Source organism: Poecile atricapillus, chromosome 3 (genome assembly GCF_030490865.1).
Source record: "Poecile atricapillus isolate bPoeAtr1 chromosome 3, bPoeAtr1.hap1, whole genome shotgun sequence".
Classification (NCBI taxonomy): Eukaryota; Metazoa; Chordata; class Aves; order Passeriformes; family Paridae; genus Poecile; species Poecile atricapillus.
The window spans coordinates 62620935-62642319 of record NC_081251.1 but is presented as its reverse complement, the minus strand read 5'-3'; the positions used below and the strand labels follow the sequence as shown (position 1 = coordinate 62642319).

Below are 21385 nucleotides of genomic sequence, written 5' to 3'. Positions count from 1 at the left end.
CTGCTTGCACCATGTGAACTCTGTCACTGTTCAAGGGTCCCTGGCCATTTTCTTCCACAGGACTTGAACATGTAAGACATTACTTCTTTTTGACCAGGACTGGTTAGGCTTTGCTCAGCAGGGAGACACAGAGAATCTGTTTTACCTGTAGCATAGAGGATTTTATGTCAGATGGAAGGGGCTCTTGATGAGTTACATTTGGACAAAGCTCTTGACATACTTAATGAGAAGTGGGGAGTGAAGGGCTGGAAAAATTAGGAGAAAAGCAACAGGAATATGGTGCAATAAGACTCTGGCAAAAAGAAAATGGTATTTAGAGCTCAAGAGTCAAGCTCCTAGAAACTTAATCGCCCCTGTGCTAGAGGCACACCAACCCTCCGGGTACTCAACACAGCAATGGGTGCACAGGCAGGTAGTTCTTTATGTGGTTGTAGAAAGTCCTTGACAGCAGTCCTACAGCAGCAGCCACCAGGCAAAGCTGGGAGCCCTAATAACAGTGCCAAAATGCACCCAGGCTGCTCACTCCCCCATCACTGCTCTGGTCGTCCCCATGTTTACCTGCTGTCTCGCTGCTGGCAGTCAAAGCTCTTGGCAGAAGACAGTCCCTGATGGCTCCCCTCCCCTGTTGGTTGTCATTTTCTTGGCACTTGGGCTGGCTGTGTGTGTACAGGCATATGCACACACGCCCTCCCCACAGATAAGCACAGGGTGTGGTTACAAAGCATCCGTGGGGTTTCTTCCTAGGCAAGGACATACTTCTATTAGCCTGTATTTACACAGGACTTGGAGAACAAACTAAAGGCCAACCCTGCATATGTTAAGAAACACCCTGAAACCAGGAGAAGAAACAAACAGTACTGAGAACTGTGTTTTAATAACTCGCAAGAACAAAACAGCTTGTGTAAGGTATGAAGTAGCTGCATGAGGAGACTGAGTGGACCCATGCCACTGAAGAGCTTTGAAACAGGCAGCAATCCATAATGAAAAAAAAATTGCTCACCAATATGCATGTGAAAATTTTTCACAATGAGGTGGAAACATCAGAAATAACAATAGTGGCATCTGTCTGAGGACAGTTGCTACCTTCTTATAACTTTTTTTTTTTTTTTTTTTTTTGCATCTGGTTCCATTTATGACTCATACTTCCCAAACAAGCCATATGTTGCTGCAGAAGGCCTTTAACTTTGCTTGATTCATATTGAGCTGTATTCCTGGCTGTCAGCCAAGTAAATGTAATAAAAGCACTTTTTCCATCAAAAAATAAAAATGAAATCCCATTTGCAGTGAGATTTAATTAGCAGCCAGTAAGTCATTTTGGTGTTGAAAGCATGCACACTCATGTTTTGTTATAGCCTGATTTGCACCTTCAAACTCCATGGTAGCATTTTAACTGTTATAATGCAAAAAGGTTTTCCTCTTCCCCTGCCTCAGATTTCACTCCAACTGCAGATCCTATAGCATTGAATAATGGCAATTTTTTGGAAAATGTGGCACCCTCTGAGCTCTTCTCTTCAGATGTCACATTGTGCATCATCTATTTAGAACACTGGGACATGTGTTGGATCTGCAAGGGAAGATTTTGGTAGCAGGAGGGGCTACAGGGCTGCCTTCTGTGAGAAGCTGCCAGAAGCTTCCCCTGTGCTGCCAGTGCCAGCTGGCTCCAAGACGGAGATGCTGCTGGTCAAGACTGAACCCATCAGCAACAGTGGTGGTGCCTCTGGGATAACAGACTTCAGAAGGGGGGAAAACCTGCCCAGGTGAAGCAGGAGAAGGGTACAATTAGAATACGTGAGAGAAGCAGCTCTGCAGACACCAAGGCCAGTGAGGAAGGAGGGGCAGGAGGTGCTCCAGGTGTCTGAGCTCAGATTCCCCTGCAGCCCATGGGGAAGCAGCTGTGCCTCTGCAGCCCATGGAGGTCCATGGGGGCACAGTGATCCACCTGCAGCCCTTGGATGTCCATGATGGAGCAGAGATCCACCTGCAGCCCTTGGATGTCCATGGTGGAGCAGAGATCCACCTGCAGCCCTTGGATGTCCATGGTGGAGCAGAGATCCACCTGCAGCCCTTGGATGTCCACGCTGGAGCAGGTGGATGCCTGAAGGTGGCTGTGACCATCTGGGAGACACACAGTGGAGCAGGCTCCTGTCAGGACCTGTGGACCCATGGAGAGAGGAGCCCATGCTGGAGCAGGTTTGCTGGCTGGATTTGTGACACTGGGGGGGACCCACCTTGGAGCAGTTTGTTCCAGAAGGCCTGCACCCTGTGTGAGGGACCCATGCTGGAGCAGTTTGTGAAGAACTGCAGTCTGTGGAATGGAGTAATTCTGGAGAAGTTCAAGGAGGATTGTCTTCCATGGGAGGGTCTCTATGCTGGAGCAGGGAAAGAGTGTGAGGATTGCTCCCCATGAGGAGAAAGGAGCAGCAGAGACCATGAGTGGTGAACTGATCACAGTGCCCATTTCCCATCCCCTTGCACCACTGGGACTCAAGACAAGAGAGTAGGAAGATGGGCAGTAAATTAAGCCTAGTGAAAAGGGAGGGATGGGGAGAGGTGTTTTTCGGATCCAATTTTATTTCTCAGTATCTTACTCTGATTTTACTGGTAATGAAAACGATTTCCCCAAGCTGAGTCTGTTTTGCCCATAACTGGTGAGTGATCTCTCCTGTTCTCATCTCAATCCACAGCCCTCTATTGTAATTTCCCTCCCCTGCCCAGATATGGAGGGGAGTGACAGAGTGGTGTTGGTGGGCACCTGGTGTCCAGCCAGGGTCAACCCACCTCAGACACTGATAATTTTAGCACCCTGAACACCAAGCTGAAAACAGTAATTTCTGCTGAAATACAGTCTATCATAAAACTTTTGTGTAAAATCAGGAGCTGGCATCCCATTAAAAAAGTGCAGAATACAGATGGCTGAATTATCGTCACAGCTGATGTTTCTGGAGCAAACAGACTAAAGTTTGAGAAGGAAAGAGACTCTATCCTATCTATTTTAAACAGTCAGGCCTTTTCTTATTCACTGCTCTTTTTAATTTGATGAAATTCTCAGGTAGTGTGCATTGTGACAACATATTTTTGGTTCCTGCCTCATATTCCCCCAGGGAGGAGCAATGTTTGACACCATTGGCATTATTTTGAATACCTTAAATTTAAAAAAAACAGAAACCAAACCATTGGAGGGTTTCATTTGTCCCCTTTCCTGGAAAATAAAGACTGCAGGAGCCAGGAAAATTTGCAAACTCCAGGATACAGAATTTCCAAGTGCTTTTTGGGAGCTCCTGGGACACTGACCAGCCAGAGCAGCCTCAAGAAGAGCAGAGCACTGGCCTCCAAATCCAGCATCTCTGGAGCCTCCACCAGCTCCCTGACCTGCCCCACTCAGCTGAGGCCCCCAGCCAGCACTGCCCCACCAGTGGCTTTCATAGCAGTGACCAAGACAGGCCACAGCTGTGCAGCAGCAGCAGCTAGAGAGCAAACCAAGCCAAAGTTTAGGCTGCCTAACACAGCATTAACTCTCACTTGGATTTCTGCATGGAAATCCAGCAGGTTAGCGCAAGGCAATGCTCTAGACAGTGGCTGATCCTTTGCTCCTGCAGTCTGGCAGCAATCCAGTTCTGCAGAGAGCCAGCAAAAACGTTTCACAGGATCCTGCAGAGCAGGGGCAGCACCACAGGGGTATTATCCCCCTCAGCTTCTTCCTACTGCCTGTGTTAATTGATGGACCAGGCAGCAGGACTTGGCTTATATCACCCAGTTCCCTTCAGCCCCCACCCTGACGATCAGCTGGATTCGAATCCCTTTTGCTCACAGTAGGGCCAGAGGAAATGCAGATGGAAAAAACTATTAGACTATTTAGCTCATCTTCTGCCAGAGAAGGACTGCTCCCTGCAGTACTCCATCCCTTTGCCTTTCTGATTTTTCTTTTTTTTTTTTTTCCCCGGAGTTGAAAGACCTCCTCTCTTCTGTATGTCCAAGGAAAATTTCTGAAAAATTAAAAATTAGTCCAAGACGGTTGTGCCAGCCCCATGTGTTAAAATGTCATCAAGAAATATGAAATGGAGAGGAAAAACTTTGTCACAAAACTGTTCCGCTTTATCATTTACATTTTTCCTGGCAGTAAAAGGAACAGGGTATTTCAGCCATGAATATTGGTTCATTGTTTCGTTAATTTGGTTTTGTCCTCCTTTTTTTCTGTCTAAATAAAGGTGTTGTGGAGGAAAGAAAGATTATGGAAAATAACAAATGGAGGTGAAGTGTCAGACATCGTTAAGTTAGTCATTAAGTTTTTAAGGGCCAGATTTTCACATGTGGCCAGAAACCAGCAGTTTCTGCTGATAACAAATGCTCAGCACTTCTGAAAACTCTGACCACTTCATCTAAGTGCCTCAGTCAAAGTCCAGCTCTTCAGAAAGCCTGGCTTTTCTAAGAGTCACTCTTTCAGAGTAACCCTTTAGAGATTTTAAGTGTATACCTGCTCAGAAAGAATAAGCACAAAGGTTCTTCCCAAGCCCTCCTTTGCCTTGCAGACTACTGCTAATGGGCTAATGTGCTCAGAGGATTCAGGGTATTTATACCAGAAACAAGGACATTCAGGGACCACCTCCTCCCATAGCCCAGAGCTGCCCCCCAAGGCCCTGGCAGAGCACAGCTGAACCAGGCTAAGCCTTGCTTCTCTAGGAACAGATGGGAACGAAAGAGGTTGGAACGGCAAAATGCCAAGTACTCTGACATTCCTCTGCAACTTTAGCAGCAAGATTTCTCATCACCTCATGGAAATAAGCCTTCAGAGACTACACCTCCTGCTGTTAAAATGAATGTGGAAACTCCATTAATTTCTATGGGAGGGTGTCAGCCTCTTCTTATATTCTGGCAGGAGATGGGGGAAAAGAAATGCTGTTCTTCAGTACAGAGCTGGATCTGCCTCCACTGGCTTTCTCCAGCTCACTGGGTGCTCACGGGGCTGTGTGCTGCCATGCATATTCATCCCGGCTGCTTCTCTTTGCAGCGCTCCTGTCAGCTCAGAGATGTCACTCATCAGGAAGGTATCTGAAAAGGCAGTTTATACGGTAATATTGTTTGGCGCTTTTTTTTATTAAGCTTCCTGCTGACCAAGCTCCCCTCAACATGCCAGCTTCAGAATGAATATTCATACAATGCAGAAGAGCAAGGAACCTCACTAGAGCAGAATTTTTTTCAACAGAAACCTGTTGTTTTCTTCTACCACTGCTCCTATCAGCCTGCAAGTCCAGCCTGCAAGCAGATCTTGTAGGCTATTTATATATACACTTGCACAGACCTTGGAGGTGCTAGGCTGCCCTACAGCAGAGGTGCACTGGTGCCTCATGTGCTGTGGGTGAGAGGTTTGCTTGTAGGACATGATTTTGCAACATATACAGCAATGCACAGTGCAATAGAAGACCATCTATATTTCTGAAAGCTCAGGGAAAATGACACCAAGGCACCTTGTGCAGACACTTGCCAGCATGGAGAGACAGTAGTCCTGAATGCCAGTTTGTCCTTTATGGGGATTCTTGTGGCTCATGGTCTTTGCTCCCAATGATGTGTTTCATTCTGTTCTGCTTCCACTTAAGATTGTCTTATATGAAAAGACAGAGACATTTCCCTAAATTCTATCATATGCCTACTAAAGCCCTACACACATGTACAGGCCACCTCTATACTCACAAATTTAAACTCTTAGAAAGAGTTTTTGTCACCAAGCACAATCACTTGGAAAATATTTATGTACACACAACAAATCAGCTTATTATATCTCATGTAGGCATCATCACAGGGGCAAAAGCCAAAAACTTCGCAATGAAAGCTGTCTCCCACGTTCCTGGTGCTATCGGTGGTTCTGAAGCCAGTTAAAAGCAGGCATATTAAAGATAGTTGCAAACACACGTGACAGATGTAGCATATGTAAAGACCCCAAGAATAATTGCAGAACAAGTCAAGCCATCCATCATTTTAATCTTAAATTGACCTTGCACTAAGCATATGTTCAGGGTCTGTGTTTAGTGTGTGTAATCTGCGTTTGAGAAAAGGGCACAGGAACATTGTCACTGTAATAAACTCAATTAGTACACAGACTGCTGATTTTTTTTTATGCAGGCATTTTAACTGAAAAAAACCCCACCAAAATAGTGACTAGACTAAAAAATATGACGTACAGGTTTTGCATAGAAAATCCTGGATTTACTTTAAGGACATTCTTTAGAGAATATCGATTGAGATTTTCAGGGGTGGCTAAATGATTTAAAAGGATAACTCCCATTGACTTGTTCCACTGGACAATGAGATAAATCAATACAGCTTGTTCTCCCTGGGCGATTTAGGGCAAAACCCAATAAAGGGTTCAGGCAATATAACACCTAACTTTTGGGATTTGTTCCTCACTCTGAAGCCCAGAATTTTTAGTTTCGGCCCGCCTCTGTTGGACATAAGAGAGTCAGCCACCTCAGACAGGAGCTGGATGCTAAGTAGAAAGCGTGTTTGGAAACTGTGCTCTCCAAGCTGTCTAAAAGACTTCAGGCAGGGAGCTGCTTGAACTCAGTCCATGTCCTTCTAAGTATCTGTCATACCACTCTACTCACCAGCTTTCCAGGCAGCTCTCTTCCTATTGAGCAGGGCACATCCAACAGCTCTTCCTCCTGGGGACAGTAGCCTATGGTATTGATGATCCAATGAATCTTGAATATTTTGTTTCACAGTAGGAGAACTTCATCAGGAAAGAAAAAACTTCTTGTGGGGCACTTTAGGGCACTGTCTTAGGAGACTGGAGATGTTGATTTAGCCAGTTTCAATAAAGATTTGGGGTGTTTTGGGGTTTTTTTTAGATACCCATAAACAGGGACCAAATCATTAAACTAATCTGTAAAAGATGGTGATAGCATTTGCCAAAAGTATAATTCAAGAGAGAATATTTCATCATATGTCAGGTATTTTCAAAGACCCACTCAGTTGGGCAGGTCCCTTGGAGAATCTAGGGCAAGAAATACATGTGTTCTGGTGTCCAGGTCAATGTGGGAGGGGAAGAGGTGTGAAGCAGTTCCAAGAAGAGACGTTCACCTTGTGCCCAAAAGCAGGAAACAGCTTCAAACAAGGCAGGGCACCTCGTAAATTGAGGTGCCTCTAGGTTAAATATGAGTTGACAGCAGCATTTTTGAATTGAAATTTTTGTACTTAAGTCCCTTGACTCCATTTGGGTCTGTTGTAGTTAATGATGCCCTTTATTAGGGTCTAATTGTTATCCACTGCTGGCAGTGTGTCCTACACTGGGGAAGTTCCCATAGAAGTATTTAACATGTTATAGAGTTACTACCCTGAGTCAGAATCTAAAGCTTCGTGAGAGGATTGTGCAGGCAGTTATAAGAGACTGATACACCCTCTTGCTGATGCAAGTAAGTCCTGAAGTGACTCTGGTGACAGTATTCTGAGAGAGGAAAATAAAGAGAGCTTGCCAGAGCATCTGTATTTCCCTTGGGGTTTACAGAAAAGACATGTGGATCTTCATGGAAAATTATAACCTCCTTGAGCAATATAATAGGTAATTATATTCCTGACATAGAATTTTTTTTAGCACATTGCATATAAAGATCCTTGTTTGGTTCTGCAGTTTATTCTAGAGTGCCCTGTTAAATCTCTTCTTTTCACCCCTTCTGAAAACACAGAACATTTACATCAGCGAGCTCAGGGTTACACCTTTTGGTCTGAAGAGACCTCCGTGCATCCACTGCACTGAGTATTGTGGAGGAATCCCCTCCCCATCACCCTCCGAGGGGCTGCCTCACACAGGCAGCTCCAGTCCTGCCCGGAGACCGATGTTCCCGGCAGAGAGCCATGCAGCTGCATTCTCCCAGCATGGAGGCTCGAGCTGTAGGCTCATCACAGCAGGGCACAAACAGCCCCGCACCATCATCTCCGCAGGCAGCTTGCAGGGGGCTGCACTGGGAAGCGCAGGCAGAGCACTCACGGAATTATTTGTCCCCCAGTCCCAGTTGCTGTACTTGCTATGTTGATTCTGAAAATTGCTCATGCCTGGGAAAATTTTGTCAGACGTGTCTGCCATTTCTCCTCCACGCCCTTTCGAAAGCATGAAAAGCCATCATTGATGCCTAAGCCTTGTATGAGGGTATGTTTTTTTTCAAAGCAGTGTATACACATTAGCTCATTAAGAAAATACAATTAAGATTGTAAGTACCTGAAACCTCCTCAGCGTTGCTCCATTGTAACCCAAAAATATCACACGTAATTTCAGTGATACTTGCTCACCGATTATAAAAAAAAAAAATGCCCCAAGGCTGAGAAGGTGGATGGCAAATTGCAGCTGCAAATTAATTAAAATAATCAAACAAGTCAGAGGTAACTCCCACAGTAAGAGGGTTGCTTACAAAGGCAATTTTAATAGAGCATTTAACATCAGGGGTTGCCTGGTTCCCTTTTAATAAAATATCTATGATTACCTGATTAGCTGATCATTGTGCAGAGCATTTTGTTCTCAATGCAGCCATGAAGCCCAGGAGGAGAGAGGCTTTTATCAGATGGAGCTTGTTTATTTAAAATGTATAATTGAGTTCTCCTTTTTTTATGGAAGCATGATCCAACAGGCTGCTCATCTCCAACTACATATACTGTTTCTCTTCTCTCCAGTCTGAGATGAGCCAGTTTTCTGGCATATGCTTATCTTGGCAAGGTTACCACAGTGATCTGGAATAAAGGCAGAACATTGCAGTGGGTATGAGAAGCTAACCTTTAATGTTTTGAAGTGGTCACCATCCATTATGGTATTACACTAATCATATGCCATCATGCTAGAATTACGACAACATGCCACCTGTGGCTCTGCCCCCACACAGTATTACCAGAGAAATAAACTGGTTTGGTTTGATAGTATGTGAGAAAGCCAATATATGGTTCACATTTTTCACTACCACTCACATTTTTCAGGGTGCTTCTTGTGCAGAATGCTGGATCACCAATGAACTTGGAAAATTCAAAGAACACATGAAAACTAGACACCTCATGCATGTAACTGTATATTTATTTCTTTTTAAAGAACACTCCTTAGATGTATTTTCAATATACAAACTTGTTTTCACAGATTTATAATCCACTAAATAGCACAAAATATAATCCAGGTCGTTGGTTTCTTTCATCTGTGCGTATGCATGCGTGTGTTTGAGTGTGTGTGTGTGTGCGTGCGTGCATGCACGCATGCTGCTGGTGGTAGTGGTAACCCACCACACGTGTTCAAACACAAGCCCGGGCTCCTCCTCCCTTCCCTCTGGAGCAAACCTTGCCCAGGTGGAGGTCCTACACTGGAAGACTGTGACTTTCTTGCCCATGAACCCATTTCAGAAGGGGCCGGGGTGGCGGTGCTCTCTGCCTCACTGGCAGGGCCACACACCTCCGTCCACAGGACAGGACAGAACGGGACAGAACGGGAGCATCCCACGAAGCTGGAAGGGGTATTGCAGTAGGGAGTGGCCAGCTGTGGAGTTCAAGTGCAAGGAAACACCTTTTTCTCCTCTCCAAGCCCCTCTCTGATACTCCAGGGCACTTCTTCCTGACACCTATACCCCTTGGCCAGCCCTGAGGAGCAGGGGACTGCCAGGCTCGGCAGGGCGCCGTGTGTCCAGCCAGCAGGCCAGCTCCTCGCCCAGCCCCAGGCGGCCGTAGGGGCCTCGCCACCCTGCTGCTGGAGGCCAGGAGTGGGTCAGCACCCTGCTGGACTCTGCCCTCCGGCAGTCAGCAGCGCCCCGGTCCCGCTCCTGGCAGCACCAGCATAGCAAACCTTGCCGGTCCCGGTGAGCTACACAGATGGCACCAGTGATGCACATATTTACACGGGGTGGAATGTTTTCCCATAGCTTTTTAAGGAGTATATAGATCAACATGTTCACATAAGACCAAATACTTTTAATATATTTATAACTGTTTTATAAAGCTTTGAAAAAACTCACAATAGCACATTGTTTTACTTTAATGCTTTTACGGTACTATCAGTTTAAAATCACAATCAGCACTTAAGTTATAGTCAATCCGGCAAACAAGAGACAAAAAAAATTACAAGAGTTAAGAACTGACTGATACATCTTTTATCTTTTTTTTTTATAACTAATGCATAAGTGCAGAATAAGATAAGATACTCTAGTTTAAATATCTTGTTTTACAATATACATTTTGTTCTAATTACGCAACAGTAAATCCCATGCTTCACATAGAAAAGCAATCCACAACATTAAGAAAAAAATTTACAATTTATGAAACAAAGTAAATAAATATTAGTATTACAGAATCAGAGCTGTACATAAAAGCTGTTCAGTTTTAATCATATAAAAATATGTTTTAGTGCAACCTCACATATATTGATGCTGTTCTGTTTTACATCATTTAGATCCAAGTGTCCAAAAAAGGAAAGAAATTACATTTATTACAAAGCAGATACACAAATTCTAAAATATGTACAAATTACTGCTAAAAAAATGCTTATAAGAATATAAGCAAAGTAAAGAAAAGGCACAAACATCTGTACAATTTAAAAGTACCAGACCCAATAAGAATTTCAAATTTAGTTTTGGTCAGGTTCATGATGACTTGTTACTTTATCTAATTCTTTTGATATAACAAAAGTATATATAATAGCAAACTACTGTAACTTAGAACAGGCATGCTGTAAAGTTGAATACTTTTTCTATCTCTAGAAAAAAAAGAAAAGTGGGGTAAATGTATGGGTGAAAGTCTCCATGCATCTCAGATCAATGCGGCTTGCTCTTCTCAGATGACGGATCTTTCCTTTCCTGTGTGCTTGATGGGGGGTCGCTCCTGCTGTGAAAGCCCAGCTGCTGGACCTCCACAAAGCTCTTGCTGTAAAATGTGGGATGGGCTAGCGCAGTCTGTGATGTACCAAAACTGTCCTGTTCACCACCGTGCAAGTCAGGATGGGTGGCTGAGGCACAGGGCTGGCCCGGCTCAGATCCACTAAAGTGTTTAATGCTAAAATGTGCACTTTCTAAGGGTTTCTGGTGAGGCTCAGAAGGCCTCTGCAGCTGCTCCGCCCCGTGCAGAACGGCTTCTTCTGTGGCGATTCGCAGAGAGGCTATGGCTTTTGTACAAGTCTGTATGTTCTCCTCCTGCTCCCTCTCGGTAGCCACAACACTGTCCTCGGATGTGCTCTGCGCCAGCAACAGCAGCGGCGAGGAGGGGGCGCTGGGGGGAGCAGCGGGGTGCAAGCTGTGCGGAGAGGTACGTTTCTCATGGTGCTTAGAAATACTATACGATTCTTTTGTAAGGGTTTCCGCAGTTCCTCTTTGCTTCTCCTCAGAGCCCTCCCTCTGCAGGGCCAGAGTGGACGGAGAATGTAAACCTGAAAGGGCCACGGGGATTGAATGGACCATCTGGATACCCCCAATTGGCATCATGGGGATAGGTGCTCGGATCTGTTGCTGGGAGTGTAGTGGAAGATGACTGAAGACGTAGTCGCTCGGACCTTCGGGGAACAGGCTAGACCTGCGGTGCTCCATGCCTCCTTTTTCTCCATATATGTTGAAGTAAGGTGCCTGAGACAACCCCCTCCTCTGTAACCAGAAGAAAAAACAAAGACATGTCAGCAATGCTACTAGCAGAATTCTTGTCTGGCTGCCAAACCACCTATCTCCTTTCCTGTCTAACACAACCTTCCATTCACGAAGCACCTTTCATCCAGATGGATCCCAAAGCACTTGGAGAACTCCACTAATTGCATATCCAAACAACAGAGAAGGTTTTGCTTAGCTCAGCCCTACAGGGCTCATGCCTCTGAGCTGAAGGACAGTGGCCAGTGAAGGGAGTTCAGCAACACAATGCAGCAATTTAGGTCAGGAAGTGGAGGGTATTATATTCAACTGAAACTTTGAACAGAATTTGGAGTAGATAGGTTTTCATTTCCCAGGAGAATTTGGCCACGAGATCCATCTTACCCTCTCTTTTGGAAAACTATGCTGGTATTTAAACTTTGTTGCAGAGAAGTCCATGTCCGAACATCCCCTGCTCACCACCACTGCTTGGCATAACAGGGAATATTTGACAGCATGTATGTATTTACTGCCTTCTGAAAAATCTGCTCTTAAGCCCCACAGAAGGCACTTGCTCCTGGGAGCTTTACCCAATCCTTGGTGAAAGCAAGTGGGTATTTCCATGCAAGTTCAAGTGTCTCTGTGCCATGAAGACACAAATTTTTCTAGTCATTGAGACAATGGGGCACCCCGCTGGCTTATCTGCAGTGTAAACAATAAATAATACCAAAAGCACAGGCATCAGCTGTGAGCAAAAGTGATGACTCTGTCCCAGAGGGACTCAACAACTCATAATAGGATTGAGAAGAATGGGGGATTTTGTAACGGCTAATAAAAGCCAATCTCGCAGTATTGACATTTTCACTGCCTTCCCATTAGTTCCTGCCTTGGAAGAATAAATAGCTCCATCTCCACTCAGTATTAAATATGCCCTGGGCTTTTGGGTTCCTTTTTTTTTTTTTTCATTCTTAAGTTTTAAAATTTGTTTGCTATCTTATGATTAAGTATCATTTATTGCTGACCAGAGGAGTAATGATGACAGAAGTGCAGGATGACATTTTCATAATTATATGTGGGATTTGGCCACACAACTCTCAGGGACTCTCATATGAAATTAAATGAATGAAAACGCTCATCTCTGCTCTGTAAATTGACCAAGCATGGATCAATTGCCCCAGAGCTGTAATGGTACCACAGCCTTGGTGTGGCAGCCCGAGGACTGTGCTGCTAAATGCCAGTGCATTGAAGTGGCAGCAGTTCACTGCTGGGAAATCCTAGCTCTCAAGGCATTAAGCAACCTCTTGATCCCATCCCAGGGAGCTGGTTTAGGGGGCAATTAAAGATTCAGTTTCTGTGCTACCCAAGGGCTCAATCTCACTGTGCTCAGATGCTTTGTCCTGTTTAATATAAATCAATGTTAAGACAGGAAAAGGTGACCCATAATCGTCAGAGTCGAACTTCAGAGATATTATTCAGAGACTAATCTATGTTGGGAATTTTCCTGTTCAGAAAGTGAGACACTTGAGTCTCATAAAAGAGAAACTGTCACAAGAAAGCCCAGTGACAACACATTATATTGCTGAATGGGGAAAACTATGTAAAATAAACTGCAGTTGCCAAGCCACAAGACAGTTCACCTACTCTGTCAGTCCTTCCTATTGCTAACTTCACCTCTGCACAGCTGCTTGCCCCCTATTTTTTTTTCCATCTTTGGTCTGTCAACCAGCTTTTCAGTCATATTGTCCTTTTGGATGTTTTCTACACCATGACATTTATTACTATTACATCTGATGTGAACTTGGGCTAAGGGAAATTGAGAAAAAAAAAAAAGAGTAAAACTCATCAAAGAATAAACTTAGTCACACACAAATTTCTAATTGAGAAAGACATTGGCTTCATGTTTTACCCTTCCAAAGCTTCAAAAGGGAATAGAGCAATAGTCTGTCCTTGTTGGAGAGAGGTGGCTAACATGACACAAACTGCTGTGTGCTTTAAGATCAGCAGCATCATCCAAGACATGTCTCCTATGCCTGATTTGAACATAGTGACAGTGTGTGCATGTCACTGGATACCTTCCAAGCCTGGTAGGTATTTTTACCTGGATTATTTTTCTCTAGCTCTGGCAGGTAAGCTTGGAAACTGAAAACGTAAATGGCTACAATCACTAGTAACTGTTCCTACCTCTTACCCTGCTTTTATTTCCTTTACCAATATCTAGCATTTTAATTCCTACAAGCAGACACACATATTCACAGGGAAAGACTGTCTTTTTTCAACCAGCATCCTGAAAATCCAAAGACTTTCTTCAGCTGACAGGGCAAGTATTAGATCACAGAGCACAGTGCAGGAAGTCACAGTATCTTTTTGCACTGCAGTCAGAATGGGTTGCTGCCAGTGCTGTGAACTGAGTTCCTCTCTTTGTCAGGTGATGGGAATCCAGTTTGTTTCCTATTAATCTTCATTTGTTACAGCTTAGCATATTTCCCTTCAATTCCAGGTGACATATAATTTCCCAAGCAGCAGTATTCTGTAGCAGCTTTTCACTAAATGCTGTGACCTGATCACAAAGATAGACTGCCACATCACACCCCTGAGGAAAGCCATATCCAGCTTCACAAGTCCCCCAGAATGCCTCAGGAATGAGATAGGGTTTACCCTGTATCTAGTACATCACCCAAATCAGGCATGGGAGATTAAGAGGAAGATCACATTTCAAAGCCAAGCACCCTTCACACATCCTCTGGTCAGCCTCAGACCACAGCTTGCAAAGAGAGGTTGGGTAGAAAATAGTCTCTTTGATTAGCACATCATAAAGTACTTGAGATTTTTTAAAGTTAAAAATCAGAAAACACTGAACTCTGGAGTGAAAATCAGTAGCAGAGCATATTGCCAATGTCCCTCCTGAAAGATATGATGCATAATAAAGTGATTATAACTCCATGTGGCCTTCACTTCCAGGATCAGCTCAATTTGCAGCCCGACAGAGAATGCACCACAGTAGCCCAGATGCACCAGTGAACATATTTACAGTTTACCTGGAATTCATAAGTTTCTGGCTCTCTGTATAAGAATGCATTTCACTCGATGATAAAATAGTGAGTGTTTGGGGAGGGATTTAATATCCATATTTGGGATGACCAAAGGACCTTAAGTCCTATCAACTTTCAAGTGGTCATATAGGTGCCTAATTCCCGTCAGCCCTTCTGAATATATCAAGACTTCAAAATGAATGAGATGAGCAACAGGATGGCAACACAAGCAAAATCCACTACTGCCTAGAAGCTGAAATAGTTGTGAGAGACAAGTCTGTACCACTCACAGCAAGGCACCTTCTCAATCTCGTTGTGTCTATCCTGGGACTGGAAGAAGAGACAAAAGTTCTGGTCTGTGCTAGGAAGTAGCAGGGTGTACTAAGGGCTGGGACAAGCAGGAATGGAGTGAAAACTGTTTGTGCTGGATCCCACATTCACAATGCATGTGTTGTGGGTTTGGAAGGGAAGGTTGGTTCAGATTAACCCTATGTGGCCTCTTTGCAGTCACTTGAACGGCCACTCAGTTCAATGGCACCTGCTGCCCTCCTAGTGCACATTTTCAGTTTAATTCCATCTGACAACAATCCAGGTCACTTACACCGAGATTGATCTGAAAATATGAGTCAATGCACAAAAAATATGACAGCAGAGACATATGCCTGATCCAAACTAAAATTCTAAAAGAGATTCACTCAGTGTGAAAAAATGAAGCCTTCCTATTCCTTCTCTTTTTCTTGGTACTGGCAGAAGGTGACTGGGAAGAAGAATCTGAGCCCTTTGATAATGGCATCAGTCTTCTCAGTAAGGGAAGAAACCTCTGGCATTGACAGAAGAGAAGATCCCAACTGTATTTAGAGAGCAGAAGATATCTGGCATTAATTTTAAAGACACCAATTTAATTTGTCAAAGCCAAGTGTGACCCAGTATACACTAGAGAATTAGGCTACTTTAGAGAGAGTACTCTGTTGCGAGAGTGTATCCTGTTATTGAATGCCAAAGGAAAAAAAAGTGTGTATTTTCTTGTATTTTTATACAATCTAAAAAAAGAATTTACTTTCACCATGCTCTTTTCCACTTCCTCAGCAAATAATTTTAATTGCTTTCTATGTGGTGCTTTCAATGCCAGAGCACTTTACAAGCCTTTTGTACAAGACCACCAAAGCGCATGGAGCAGGAAGCAAGATGAAGGGCAACTAGACCAGCACTGGCCAAAGAGGTTAGAGCAAATACATCCATTTTAGTTGAGAAGAAAGAAAACTGGCCTATTCCGGGAACTGCAAGCACTAGATGCACAAAACTGCCCTTTTTCCTTCAAGGACTGGGAACCCAATGCAGCTCTTAAAGTATTTTAGGGATTGTAAACTGGCATATGCATTACCAATGCAGCTGCTAATGATGTTTTGGTCTGCTGGATTTCACTAGTCTAAAAAGTGAAAAACAACCTTTATTCCTTTTTCCTCTCTGACAGCTTTCATTTATAGCAAGCTCAGGTGTTATTTGTCCTTCCCACATGTTGAGTATAATAACTTGTGTTTCACTTAAGCTTGTCTAATGTTTGGCTAAAGTACAGTTTCCAGAAGGGCATCAAGAGATGAGGAATCCATCTTTTCTTCCCTGCAGTCATTTGTTGCAAATGGCAATCATCCTCATTTGTCATTTTTTTTCATCTAAGTTTGCCTGGGCTCCAGTGATGCCTCCTGTGTTCAGGTTGTAGTGACTCTACTGAGGTCTGGCCTTCTGTCTCAAAACACTCAACATGCCATGAAGTTACTGCTGCTTTCTGTAAGACAACTGATCTTTTACATTGTATTTTTCACTGCCACATGCCTGACTCTACCTCAAAAACAAGGTAAGCTTTACAAGTCCATCTGGCATGGTGGACTTTTCAAAAGAAGGAATGAGATGTGCTAAGAGAGCCCTTACAAAGTGTTAAATGCCTTGCTGGAAGGTGTGCATAACACGTAAGAAAAATATTACAGCAAGAACTGTCAGATGGCCAAGGATGACTGTTAACATGCTTTTGCTAGCATCATTACACATCCCAAATCTTTACTACAGGATGCCAGCACGTCTCATGTGGGACATGAGGGACTGGGGCACCCTGGACAATGTCAGCTGTAGAATCCCACATGATCCCACTCATTTGATACTAAGACATCATGACTGATTAAACTGGTGACTCTTCACCTACTTGTACTTCCTCATGTAGTCAGTAGAACTGCTGGTGGGATTTGTATCCTCTCTCAGCTGTGCAGTGATCATTCCTGTGAGAGTGCAGCAGGGTTTCAGCATGCCCTTTCTCAAGGGCCATTTAATCTGTCTCCCCTCTCCAGTGCTCTCCTGAACAACTTACTAGGTCATGGGGCCATGTCTAAGATGTGGGAGAAGTGCTTGTGTTGCTCTCTCCTATAAATATGGCCCCTCAAGTTGCAGCTTTCCCTTATACCCCCAAAATACTGAGAAATCACTTTTGGATCTCCCAGGCTGGCAGCATCTCAGATCTTTTTGGTCCATCCCTACCCCAGACATCTTTGCCCAGGTGCATCCCTCACTCCATTCCTGGCAGCAGATAATAAATACATCATCCTGACTCTACAGAGAAAATCACACCAGGGCTGAGAAATGCTGACTGTATGAGCTCCAGGTTCAATTCTTCTCCTCCACAGAGGAACAGCACAAAGAATACATGGAGAGTCAAGAAGATTGGGAATGGAGGAGCAGGGAGAAGAGGTCAGCCAGGAGAAGAGCAGGGAGCAAGGAGTTCTGAGATCATCTGAGACTGTCACAGCTTGCCCAGGTTGAACCCGCACATAGGCAGGCAATGAGAGGGCAGCCACAACAGCAACATGGCAAGGGAAGCGTAGTAAATACGTAAGTAAATTCACACATAGCAAGGCCATCTTATCTCTGAAGATGTAATCTATTTATAGAGGGAATGCTTTGTGAATACTAGGGTTGGTCAAAAGTTACCAAAAGGGAAGAGCACAGACAGCAGCTGTGCAAGTTTTGCATATTTCCACACAGACAGTTGCGGCACTTTCTGCGGGGCAGACAGCTTCCTGCTCCTCTCACACAATAATACCATCTAAATTCCAGCCACAGATCCTGATTTCAGTGTGCACTCCGCTTTTCTAAGAGGTTTCATTATCTTAGAATTTTTATTCCAGTAAACAATACTCAGTGATGGGCACCATACCACAAGAACAGGGCTTTAAGCCTTGAGCTTGGCTTGATCTCGCCCGAGAGTCCAGGAAATACAAGATTTTTACAGAGCAGAAGCAAGCCTCCCAAACTTTGTAAGCCTTCTGGACTGTTTAAAAATTATACATACACATATATACATACATACATACATACATACATATATATATATATGTATATATAGATATACATATATAGAGATATTATATAATATGTATGTAATATAATGAATATGGAGACAGAAAATGCAAACCAGCCTAATTTCATTGAAGTTGATGGAGCTACTCAGAATTCAGCCAAGTGAACACTTCTCCCTTAGGCTAACTCTAGTGCATCTAAATGAATCAGCATCCTGACTTTGTCCCTGTCTATTCCAAATTTCTTGCATTTGTTCTAGGACTTCCCACCAAGGTTCAAAGTTTATAACTTCTTCTTCTTCTACAACGCTGCTGAGATTTCTGAAATACACAAATTCAGTAAGAGCACAGTTTTTGACAAGAGGAATGAAAATGTTCTTTCATACTTACTGAATGTCCCACTGGAATAGATTCAGACTGCAAATATTGACCCATGGACAATGCTGGATTATGGTACAAGCCCCTCCGGGGAGACGCCGCTCTCACGGAGGCCATGTATCTCCTCTCTCGCCTGGGAGACAAATCTCTTCGAACAGACACATCTTTCCCTGGTGACATTGGTCTCCTTGGCGATAGGTGACGTCTTGGTGACACGTCCCGTCTTGGTGATAACTCTCTCCTCAGCACAGCCTCCTTCCGTGGGGAAAGGTGCCTCATGGGTGAAATATCTCTTCGGGGTGACAGATGCCTTCTGGGTGACAAATCCCCTTTTGGCATTAAATACCTCTTTGGTGAGTTATCTCTGTAGGGTGAAGAATCGTAGCCAGGTGATGATTGTCGACTGGAAGGTGAGAGGTCCCTTGGAGAAGAACTGGGATCTAAGGAAAGCGTGCAGTCCTCATCCATGCAGCTGGGTATGTCCAATCTGTCTTTATCGGGCTCCGAATCCGTACTCTTACTCTGGAAAAACCTCTGATATTCTGTCATTTGTGTGTCTTCACAGGAGTCGCTTGGTGTTATAAGCTGAGTAACCTGAATGCTAGGTAAGGTGACCAAGTAACTGATGAGGGAAGAGTGTCCCACGGAAAGGGAGCCCTCGGGGGAAGCCCCCTGCGATGCCCCAGCCGAGTTCACTGACAGGGAGGAGAACCGAGGGGGCTGCGGGCTGGTGCTTCTTGATCTGGTTTTTGGTGTCGAGTCTCCCTGAGTATCATCGAAATCATCCTCATCTTCATCATCATCATCATTGTCATCGCCATCCTCGCCATCCGATTCCTCCGCGTCAGAAAACTGGTGCTCTGCTGACAGCCCTGCCAGGTTGCTGCTCTTCTCTGCCTCCTGCTGCATGTCCTCCATATTTTCTGAAACAACCACAGCAAGCCCAAATGATTGGCACATATCCCACCTCTTACACCACAGCCATTCCCCACCCACAGCACACTCACTGACATTGCTGGATGCTCTTCATCTGGGATGGCTGCGTAAAGCCATTCCTCATCAATTAAATCCACACGTTTTTCAAAAGAATACCTTAAAACTCTATTAAAAAGTTCTGAAAGGAAGTACAAAAGCAACTTCATCCTACACTACCTTGCAACATCACTAAATGTTGCCTTCTCTCCCATTTTAAGTGGAAAGATTAGGAACCTCATATGAGACAGATGACAATAGGCCATACTTTTATTTCTAGTGCCTCTTCATGTAAAAAAGTATAACCCAGACAACTAGGTAGGATATTTTTCTTTTTTACTTCCTGTTTATTCAAAAGTTAACTCTCAATTAAAAAACGCCCCAAATACTTCTAATATATTTTCCCATGCCCATCACTGTGCTAAAGTGCAATGAGTCATTTGCAGATTTCATACTTTCCATACTTGAGTTGGAATGAGGCCATTCCAACTAAATTAAATCATTTTGACATACCTGCTTCTTCAGTTTCAGCATCATCCACAGATGTCATTGATACTCCAAGCTCCAAGCATTTTTTCATGTGTGCTTTAGACTTCATATGTTTTGTCAGATTTCCTATGGATCAGAGATTAATGTAATTAATGAACAACAACAAAGATCACTTTTCAAGAAAGGTTTTGGTATATCTTAATTCCACTATGCTGCAGACAATGGGTTTTAGCTTTAAAAAAACCACAACAGATAGGTCTGATTCATCTAGACCACTGGTCTCAGAGCCTGTTTTAATGAGACTGCATTTTTATATCTTAAAAGAATAAAAAATTCAAATAAACTCAGGGCCTGAGAGGTACATAGGCATCTCTCCAATTTTCCACATGGTATTTAGTCACTCCTAAAAAACTCACTTTTGGATGTTACCTGTTCCTGGACTCACTGTTCATGATACATACAGACTGCCTAGACATCAAATTAAGTCCACAGCAGAGCAGCCACTCAAGGCTCATGCTTCTGTATACACAGTGGCACCCTCAAGGTAAGGGCTCTCCCATTTACTTGGCACATGGTTTCCAAATGCTCCGTGTATTTGAAGCATTTGGAAGTAAAAGTATCCCACAAAAAGCCAAAAGAACAGTTATGGGAGACTTCTCAAGTTTACCATCTAGTTGAAGTCTCTGAACTGAGAGGAGCTGTGCTCACAGCATCCACCTGGGATGTGGGAAATTCAGGTTCAGCTCTCAGATTTAAAGTACAGATCTGAACCAGACACAGCAGAGATTTGAAAGCAAATCTCACATTCCCCTGGGGGAGCAATCTAATACTAGACTATTGACTTTCTGGAGTGCCTGTCTTGGTCTGTTTTTTCACAGATAAAAAAACTGGGTCGAGATTGGCCCCAAGAGACATTCATGACAAAGAACCTTGAGTACAAAGCACAAGCTGGAGAATATCGCTCTAATCCATTTGCCACTTCAGTCTCATTCTAACACCCAAAAGGGAAAGCATGGCACAAGCAAACCCAACCCACTACCAAGACAAGGTGCTTCCTAGCTCAAGGAAAGCCCTCAGGAAATGCATTTATGCTGCTTCCAGGACCCCAACCAGCATCTCCAGACACCATCTTGGGGCAGGAACACCTAACCCCCTCTGCTGGATAATGCAGGTGTGCTTAGAAACTCACAAGCCAGGCTCTTCTCAGACTTTCAGTTCCACCTAGTTCAAATAATTCCCTTCTCTGTAGGAGTTTCTTGTGCCTGTGCACTGTATGAAAAGGCTAACTTGGCCATTGATGCTTCTGGATGGTTAAATGCTCAGAAAAACTGAAAACCTAAGTACCTCTGAAAGTTTGTCACCTACTGCTCTCAGCAAAATAGAAACCACAGTTATTAGGCTGACAACTGCTTATAATCAGTAATACACTGGTTAAACACTTCTTATACTTTGAAGGCTAATCTAGTATCTTGCTACTAATGCCCTTCTTGTGCAATAGGAAACCACCTGCTCCATGTTTCTTATTCTTTGTCAGAAATGCCAGCCTCAGCAAGCAATTTCTATTTTTTTTTTTTTTCCATGCCACCTCTTCTTCCTGGAATGTCCTCTCTGAACACAGCTG

General features: G+C 43.8%; 1 protein-coding gene across 8 annotated transcripts in view; it reads right to left on the bottom strand.

Moving 5' to 3' along the window:
• Positions 1-9900: 9900 nt before the first annotated feature.
• HIVEP2 (HIVEP zinc finger 2) overlaps positions 9901-21385 on the bottom strand; it is a 136791-nt gene continuing 125306 nt past the window's right edge. For all 8 annotated transcript variants that reach the window (XM_058835943.1, XM_058835940.1, XM_058835947.1 and 5 more), the window contains 3 exons: positions 19789-19890; positions 18316-19226; positions 9901-11579 (listed from right to left, as the gene is read on the bottom strand). In XM_058835943.1, the coding sequence (XP_058691926.1) occupies positions 10761-11579; positions 18316-19226; positions 19789-19890 (1832 nt within the window). In that variant the 3' untranslated portion in view covers positions 9901-10760. The remainder of the gene's footprint in view (positions 11580-18315; positions 19227-19788; positions 19891-21385) is intronic.